At 37.1% G+C, this 9,946-nt stretch overlaps 1 protein-coding gene across 1 annotated transcript; it reads right to left on the bottom strand.

Annotated features, from left to right (window-relative positions):
• Nucleotides 1-705: 705 nt before the first annotated feature.
• On the bottom strand, nt 706-9,520 carry LOC141435825 (trypsin-1-like; the record flags this gene model as incomplete). The annotated part of the gene is given in 5 exon segments (XM_074098655.1): nt 706-904; nt 2,345-2,473; nt 3,601-3,727; nt 4,346-4,495; nt 9,473-9,520. Coding segments are annotated over 5 exon segments (622 nt in total), but the record flags the coding sequence as incomplete, so codon positions are not given.
• Nucleotides 9,521-9,946: the final 426 nt, after the last annotated feature.

Raw genomic sequence — 9,946 nt, 5'->3', positions numbered from 1 at the left:
TCATGTTGTACCTATTGTTTCGCATACATTCAAAATACATTAATCTGTATGAAAAAAAAAATGAAATTAACACACACAATAGTGATCATATTAAAAAAAATGCAGAATAAAAATAGCTCTGTTACAGGTAGTCAGTTAGTTTAGTAGAGGAGAATCGAACCATGGATTTAAAGAACCATAAGAACCATAAATTTAAATGGTCAGAGACTCCCCCTAAAATGATCGAAAGTAGTAATGACATTGACCTAAAACGTCATATTCCTGAAGTGCCCAAATATTTCAATGTACATTTCCGAATAATAACGAATCATAGATGCGTCGACACTTCAATATAATTTTAGCTGAAAATTCATTCAGAATGGCAAAATTTCGCAGTATCAAGACGCGCGAATTCAATTAAATTAAATTGAATGTACTTAAGTAGAGAAGATAACTGGGCTTTTTAAGTAATCTGCTATTTGATTGTTTTGAACATAATGGTGTTTTGAGATGAAGTTGTGAGACTTAGCGTTTTAAAATACAGAAGTATTAAGAATCCGGTGTTATGTATGAGAAAATCAATTAGGCATTCTGGGATTTAGGTATTCTGGCACTAAGCTCTAATTTTGAGATCTGGAGTACTTATTGATAAAAAGGGGAAACCAAATGAAGCCGTAATGACCCGAAACCTAATTCCGTGGTGGGTGTAGGGTGAAAAAAAAACGGTTAAAAACTATCACAAGATTTATTGAAGCCCCTAAGGCCATAATATGCTCTCAATCCAGGGCACGTAGTGGGAGATCTTGGTGTACCAGGTGGGTTGGCCGGGGATACCACAGCCCACGCCATAGGAGGTGATCCCGACCACAGCGTACATGCAGTGAAGGCGGCGGTTGAGGATGGTCAAGGGGCCGCCGCTGTCGCCCTGGACACCAAAGCAATTTGAAACAACAGTGACATCATTAATATCTCCTTTTTTTCTACAGGGTGTAGACCGCGCCTTCGCAAAGGCTGCGTCTCCACCTGAGATGTACAAGTTAGCTGAGCGGTGTAAGGATGCGGTGCGAAGGCGTGTAGCGGGCATGTTTAGGGTTCCGTGCCCAAAGGGTGCCAATGGAACCGAATGGTACTGAGACTCCGCTGTTTGTCTGTCTGTCCGTCCGTCTGTGACAGAGCTCTATAGATCTCTTAAGTCGTAATAGTTAGACACTTGAAATTTTCACAGATTATGACTGATGCCACTATAACAACAAATACTAAAAACAGATTAAAATAAATATTTAAGGCGGGCTCCCACACAACAAACGTGATTGTGTTGCCGTTTTCTTGCTTGATATTAATAACGGCAACAGTTAGACGCTTGAAATATTCGCAGAATCTTTAGTTATTAAATAACTAGTGATTACATTTTTATCACTTATAAAATAAATACCTCGTTAAATTAAAATAAAATAAATATTTAAAGGGGACTCCCATACAAAGACTTGGATTTTTTTGCCGTTTTTTTTGGTAATGTCTAATGTGGTATACCTAGATGGGTAATAGTGCGGATACGGAACCCTTCGTGCGCGAGTCCGACTCGCACTTGGCTGGTTTTTTAAATAAGCGGGGTGCGGTGAGGCCGAAGTGGAGCGCCGCACTACCAGCCGCGACTACTGACTGTGTACGGCAGAAGTACCGGTTTTGGCCAACTTAAGACCATTTGTGGCCAGTTCTGTTGACATTTGAAGTAAATATAAAAGTAATATACTTCATGATTGGTTATTTGGAGTATTTTTGTATTTTTTATTTCAACTCCAAATTTGTTACTTTTACGGGTATCCCGTGAAACCATATCGAAAATACAAACAACACAAACATAACAACAACAAACATAGAACAAACATAGATGTCGCTAGTGCTGCTGCATAAGTAGCGTAGTAGAAATAAGCAACCTGAGATATGTATGCATAGGAAAAATTCGTGTCTAATTCTGTCCAGCGGTGGTGTAGGGGTTATAGCACGCAGCACGGATTGCTGAGGACCTGGGTTCGATTCCCAGCGCTGGTCTCTTTTTCTGGTTTTTCTGTGCATCCATGTCTCAGTTTGTATTTTCGAGTAATATACTTAGTATTAAAACAATATGTTTAGTGAGTTTTCAAAAGTTTACACTGAAACGAATAGAGTTTGTAATGTTTTATTAATATAAATTTATTTCAAACGTATATTTAAACAATAAATGGCCATAAACGGTACAGTGGCCACAAACAGTACATTTGCCCTACTCGCACGCAACACACCGATTCTTTTTTCAAACTACTAATTATTAGAGTATACTCGTACTTGGTGGAAACTCAGTCAGTTTAATTTAGCTTGACCTAAATACCTGGCAAGTATCAGCGGTTCTATTGTAGTCTCCATAGCAGAGTTGTATCGTGGAGTTAAAGGTTGCCCCATAACGGTTGGCGGGGTAGCGGTCGCCGCACTCTGTGTCTGTGAACTTCGTCAGCGTCACCTGCAAGTGTACGAATTGTGTATGTCATAGAATGTATAAAAAAAAACTAAAACCCAACGATAGAAGATACAGCAGGGCTACTACGAAACTCGTAACTCGGAGTTCGTGTGGTGCGGTCCCTCTTACATTTATACTATTACAGATGTAGAGAGACGTTTTCATATAAATATATTTTATTGAACGATAAGTACTTGTAATGGTGTTATATTCTATTAATAAAACCATTTTTTAGACAGCAAATGCTTATTTTATTCAGTGTTCAATCGGTTAAATTTTTAGGAAGTACCCTAAGGATTTTGATGATCATCAGTGAGTCAGTGACGATATCAGGGTTTTTTGGATATCAATTAAATCTTAAGTAAATATAAGACTACGATTAAAACTTTATATGTTTGATAAACTCGCTATTGACAACAAATCCCGAGAAATTTGTTTATCTGGTACAATCCCAACTCAAGTTATAAGGGTTAAAAAAACGACAAAGCGCTTCGAGAAAAGTTTAGTGCCCTTGCGCTTCGCTTGGCTCGTCTTGGCTATCTGGGGGCACGGTAGCTAGCACGGAGCTAAAATTGAAGTCGACTGAAGGCGAGGTCTGCAGGGATTGACTCATTGTTTAAGTTTAAGTAATAACAATTAATTATCTTATTAAAACCAAGAACCGGATACATGGTCATCCTGCATTTATTATTGAAGTGAAGTAGAGAAATCCCCGTAACATTGGCTCGGCGTCCCACTAACTACATTTTGATATAATTATAGTCATTTAAATTAGTTAATTATTGTTGGCAATGTTGTATTAATCTGTCATTTCCCAGGATAACAGGATCAAAGGAATTTGGGCACAAATTTGTGCCTCTGGGAGAGGACAGGTTAAAAGTTTAAAAAACTAACAGTTGTTTGATTAACTGAAACAATTACGAAACAAACAATCGACTAAACGTAACTCGGCATATCGCTATTCTTCCTACTGACTTCTCGGGAAAACAAATAATTACTTAGCGTATCTAATTGTACCAAATGTTACTCCAGCAAAAGAAAGGTCTGCTAATAGTTATCTGCAAAATAAAAATCTGCGTAATTAAACTCGGCGAAACGGCAAATCACCAGAGAAAGCATACTCGTAGTACCTTCTGTAGTGTGTCTGCTATTTCTGAATTAATGCTGGCGGCGCCCCAACCGGTCGCGACCGCCCTGTCGCGGTCTCCACCGAACACGTCCAGACAGGCCGGCACTACTGACTGGTTCAGGCGGATCCTGAGGAGGAGTAAGAAATAATTACAACCTGCAGCGTAGTGAGTTTTAATTCTACACTACAACATTTATGCAAATTAAAAAGTTTATAACACACTCCAAGTAGGTACGGGTGTCCTTTGTTTTCACCGACAAATTTTTCATCGATTATCATTTCATCGACTATTCAGATAGCGTGTTTTTGATTCCCGAAGGTAATTTCATTTTAACATTCATTACATTTTCTTACTTGTTAGAAAAACTATTCAACGAAAAAGTTTTCAACGATGATTCATTCATAACATTTCGAATGGCAGAACCATTAAACATCGACTTTAATTTGTTCGACGTATTATAACAATACATTTTTATAATGATCGACTACACATTTTTTTACATTTGAATCGAGCGGTGATTTATCCAGAAAAGTACTTAGTTGTAGTTAAAATTGTGACCTGAACAGATAAGTACCTGCTATCAGTAAAGTATCTTTGGTTAGTTTAGATTAGAAATGGGATCCCAAACAGGAATTAATTGCTAATTAATAGTACTACACCTTTAAATAATTTTCTGTAATATTTTTTTATTTATTTTGAATATTTAAAAAAAAGCAACGTAATAAAAAGTTTCATAAACACTTACGGGTCAGTTTCAAGGAGGGCAATGTCATTGTGCTTGGTGCGAGGGTTGAAGTGAGGGTGCTTGACGATGCGCCTGATGCGGTGCACCTGCCAGGGTGCCACGTCGTCAGTGCGTTTGAGAGAACCCACCATAGTGTATTTCACGTATCCGCTAGAAAGATTATGGATGGATTCAGGCTTTAGTTTGCGAGTACCATTTTAATGAACTAAATACAACTGGTGTAACTGCCGTTTGGGCAAAATATTTTTCGTAAAATTTTACTTCCCAAAAAACTTATTGCGGTAGTGTCATATCGGAAACGAATCTTTCGCATAAATTACATTTTGCATTTTATTCATTTCGTCAAACTATCATTTAACATCATTGTAACTTAACGAGTTTTATTAAGACAAACGTTTAATAAGCAAACGTTTTCTTTTGGCTAATATCATATCCAAAAATAGTACACTGCTGTAGAGGCTGAAAAGTAAGCAATAGATGAACGAGTTAGTTTGATGGCCGACCCGAAGAAATTATCATACGAGTTCATCTATTGCACTTTTGGCCGAGAACATTGAGCTTTTCACGATCACTGCGAAGAAATAAATAATATTTATCACAAAACAAACAATAAGAATCCAATGACTGCGTTACTCCCGCCGTGTCACTCTTTACCGGCCGGGATAATACCGTCATGTAAATACCGAACCGATTTTTCCTGTACACGCCCATAGAAACTCATGTCAGTTTGACACGAGTTTGTATGGGCGTGTACACGAATAATCGGGTTGGTATTTCCTTGTCAATATTATCCGGGCCGGTAAATAGTGTCACCTTCTCGCTTATTTTAGTTTTTCTTTTGTGACCTTTTTTTTTAAACGAGTCCATTCGTAGTGGCCAGTACCCAACCACATATTTAAATTATATTTTAAAAAGTCGTATCGTACTATGAAATACATATCTTGATACGACCTGTTACAGTAATGTGTTACATTGTTGTCGTGTTTTGAGAGTTATAAATGAGCAGCTGTTAAATGTAAATGTAAAGGCAGTTTTGGGTACTGGATTTAGGTTACCATCAGGTCTCTTACCATCAGGAGACCCACTCGCTCGTTTGCCATCCAGTCGAATAAAAAAAAAACTATGGCCACATTTCCATCAGTTACCATCAGTTGATGGCAACGATCCACGATCACACACACTATAAGCACAGAATATATAATAGTACTGGCATACAGAATGGACACGCTCCGCCCCGCACCGGTTCGAGTTACCCCACCCCTCAAGCGCAGATTGTAGGAAAACCGCAGGAAAGCAGTCGGGCGCGCAACGCGATGTATGTCGGCCGCACCGTCGCACGGCACTAAGTTCGGGAGCAATAACTTTGCGAAATGGTGATATACTGTGCATTGTATGGGTGGTTGTCAACAGCCAAAGATAAGAAAAGGAGTTTTTTTCGATTTCCGAAGGACGAAAAAAGGTAGGTAAGGTACCTACCTAACCAACTTTAATTAGCAACATGTACAATGTAGATAACTGGGGACAAAACCAATACCTAGGTTTAAAAGTTTGTACCTATAATGTATAAATAGACGTCTTATATTAGCCGGTAGGTATTTGTAAAAATGATTTATTAATTATTTCCTATCAATAGATCAATATCTTATCTACAATCACTATACTAATTATATAACAAATTGTCTTTACAAAATAAACTAGGTATACACTCATTCACTTGTTTTTAAACACTTAATTTAGACAAACGATACCTAAGTACTTTCCGCAGCTATCTCTTTCTATGCCGCTATACAGTCGGGCAGTCGCGAGTCGCGTCTCACATGATCTTCCGAACGCTGTAACTTTGTTTTCGTCCGCGCGGTCGTAATAAATATTTTGATCAGTTAGAATTTTACTATTTTAAAATAGCTCTTTTCTTACTACGTTGTTTTCTTATTACGCTATTATAATACGCGATTAGGCTCTTCGAGTAGGTACCTACGGATTAAATTTTATTATCATTTATGTTTTTTTTTTTAATTTCAGGTGCAAACTATGGGTCGTAGCGTCCGGTCGTTCAGATTTAAACAATAAAACTGCGGAAAATCTTAACGTCAGTTACCACATTTGTGATTTACACTTTAAAAATACAGATCGTCTAGCAAAAAAATTAAAACGTGATGCAGTTCCGACTCAAAATTTGCCACAAGATATTCGTCTAGATCGAACAAAATATACTCAAACTGAATATAGTATTTCTCAGCGCATATCAACAATAGAAGATGCTTCACAAACTTCAATTCCTAGTGTTTCAGATTGTTCAACACAGACTACGAAAGATTTGTCTGCCAACACACCACGTAAAAAAAATTGCTTAGGGAATATAAAACTGAATGTAAACGGAGAAAAAGGTTAGAGAGTCAGCAAGAATTTGCAGCTGCTTATCAAGAAGAATGTGATACATCACCTCAATTTAAAAAATTGATTGAATTACAAAAGCGACTGAAACCCAACTGCTGCGGTAACAAATATGACAAGAGTTTTAAGTTATTTGCTTTAAATATATATTTTGCAAGCCCATTGGCTTACAAGGTTTTAGCAAAAAATTTAAGACTGCCAAACGAACGGACATTACGCCGCATAAAAATCGACATTGGTACAAAACTTGACTCTGGCGTGTTCAATTGGTTAGAATCGAAATTAAAAAATCTTACGGAATCTGAGAAGTACTGCATTATTTGTGCTGACGAGATTTCATTAAAACGAAACTTGCATTATCAAATAAACAAAGATAAAATCGTAGGTTTTCATGAAATCGACGGAATACAAACAGCAGAACCAGCGACACAGGCTTATGTTATTATGGCCAGAGGGATATTTTCCAACTGGAAACAGCCACTTGGATACTGTTTTTTGGCTAAAAGCAAAAATTACGAGGAGCTCAAAACGTGGTTAAATGACTTTATTTCAAAGATCATCAATATTGGATTTCGCGTAGTAGCTTTCGTGACTGATCAGGGTTCAAATTTCTTAAAATTAGCTAATGAGCGCAACGTTTCTATTGACAAGCCTTACTTTCATGTAGATAAGAAAAAAAATTACAATATTTTCGACGTTCCGCATCTAATAAAATCAGTGCGAAATAATTTGATGAAATATGACTTTGAATTTCTGGACGATGACGGAAATAAAGTGACTGCAAAGTGGGAAGATATTAAAATGTTTTACAAACAAGATTGTGAAAGAGCTTATCGCTTGGCCCCTAAACTAACCGAATCGCATATCAACCCAAATAATTTCGAAAAAATAAAAGTAAAGTACGCTACCCAGATCTTCAGTAACACTGTTGCTGCAGCTATGAGTTGTTCCATAGAATCCAACAGATTGAATAAAACTGCTTCAGGGACTGTTAAATTGATTGAACTGATGGATAAGACGTTTGATGTGCTAAATTCATCGGTTGTGAATGATCCTAACAAATATAAAACTGCTTTCGCTGCCAAGCCACACCAAACTGAAATATTGGACAAGTTTGATCATTTTTTGTCAAACGTCACAGTCGTCAACGTTGACAAAAAAAATGTCACTAACTCGGTTAAATGCTTGAAAGGCCTAAAAATTACTTTAAATAGTATTAAAAGCCTCGCAAAAGATTTAAAATCTGATGGTTTCAGTTTTCTATTTACACGCAGGTTGAATCAAGATGCGTTAGAGAACTTTTTCGGGTCTATGAGACAGCAAGGCGGGAATTGCCGCGAACCAACTCCAGTACAGTTTAGCAGAGCTTTTAATAAATTATATATGATGAATATGCTGAAACACACCGATCGTGCAAACTGTTCCGACGATTTGGACCATTTGCTCATGGATACTGACAAAATAGGAAAAAATATTCAATCTGAGAGTGACAATTTGCAAAATGATCAAGTAGCGACTAGTTTATTACCTGTAGCAGTGGGAACAACTGATTACCGATTCGATTTGCCTGAAAATAACGCTTTTCTGTACGTTTGTGGCTATTTGCTAAAAAAATGTGTAGATATTCATAAATGTGAAGGAATTGTCCAATATGTAGGCTCCAACAACCAGATATCTGATGATAACTTTTTTATCAACAGTAAATCTTTTAATCAGAATGTTTTGCTTCTAATTAACCCTCCAGAAAGTTTTGTTGCTTGTATAAGAGCTATGAATGATCGATTCAAACTTATTTTTGTAAATAAAATCCTGGATTCAGTTGGAAACCACATTCTGAAAGAACTTGCCGATATATCGGTGACCGATTGTTGTGAATGTTTTCCGAACATTTATTTAAAAAAGTTATTTGTTCGATTTAGAATATACAATGTCATACGATTTAACAATCGAATGTTCAAAGACAAATCCTTTAAAAGGAAATATTTTAGTGTAAGTAATCTTTAATTAATAAGGTCTCAAATGATTAAACCAATAAACTTTAATTTATAAAACATTTATTTGTATTTATTTCCTAAAAACCCGAAAATCAGTCATATTCTAATAATTTGTCGCTCGTACAGTCACATAATTTTCCGTGAAATCCGCGCGCCGGCAGTTCATTGCTCGGCTCGGTGGCCGTGAGTCCGCGAGCAAGCGCCAACTTGTCAGTGGGCGCGCGAGAAATTGAGGTTCCTACCCTGCCTACTTCCTTTTCTTAATAATAATGCTTTCTAAAAGTATCGCGATTAATACGACATGAAATAACTAATTAGGTACCGAATAATTAGTTCAAGTTTGTAGTCATATATTTATTGTAATGTAAAATAATAATGCTTAAATACATAGACGGACACATTTTAAGTAGGTTTAAATAAAAATATATGATTAACGATTACATTTATTTACACATTTAAGCCATACCTACATACCCTATAGTACTAGGGTTTTGCGATAGTCAGCCCTGTGTGTCTTACGCATACATTGACGCGTGTACAGACGTCGTCGTGCCTATGTAGATTCCAGAACGCGTATTTTGTATGGCGTGTCCGCCCTGTGCTATAAGTCGGTCAAGTTATTTTAATTAGAAAGCTAGTTTGATTGCTACAATTTGCAGTTTTTCATTCAGAACTGAAATGAAAATGTCAGGTTGTAAGATTTACTAAAGTTAACTTCTTGCTACCACACAACACTCACATGTTTTTGGCACGAGTGCAGTGCGCAGCCGTGAGGATGAACCGGTCGCTGATTGGGCTGCCGCCACACTGCCACACCACTGAGCTTATGTTCTGGCCATAACCTAGCAGCACCTGGAACAATTTTAGGGTCAGAAAAAAAAAGAAACATCGAAACCACAAATTAACAGAAGTGGGTGAGTACAATATTATACAGGTGTCCCGTAAGTAGTACGACGAATTTAAAGGGGAGGAGCCACCTACCTACCCACTACCTACTACCTAGCCACTTGTCCACGCAAGTTATCTACCAAATATAGAAAAAAATTGATTATAACTGACCAATGTCAAACAAAAATATATTTTTTTCAGATTTTTTGAAAAATGTTTAGCTATAATATTAGAAAGAAAGAGAAAGAAAGATTTATTTGGTTCCATCAGTACCACCACCTTACAGTAATAGGAAGCCAAAGATGGCCCTGTAGTTTGACCTATG

Source organism: Choristoneura fumiferana, chromosome 15, assembly GCF_025370935.1.
Source record: "Choristoneura fumiferana chromosome 15, NRCan_CFum_1, whole genome shotgun sequence".
In the NCBI taxonomy this organism is placed as follows: domain Eukaryota; kingdom Metazoa; phylum Arthropoda; class Insecta; order Lepidoptera; family Tortricidae; genus Choristoneura; species Choristoneura fumiferana.
The sequence above is the reverse complement of the archived record's forward strand: the minus strand, read 5'-3'. Positions and strand labels throughout refer to the sequence as shown.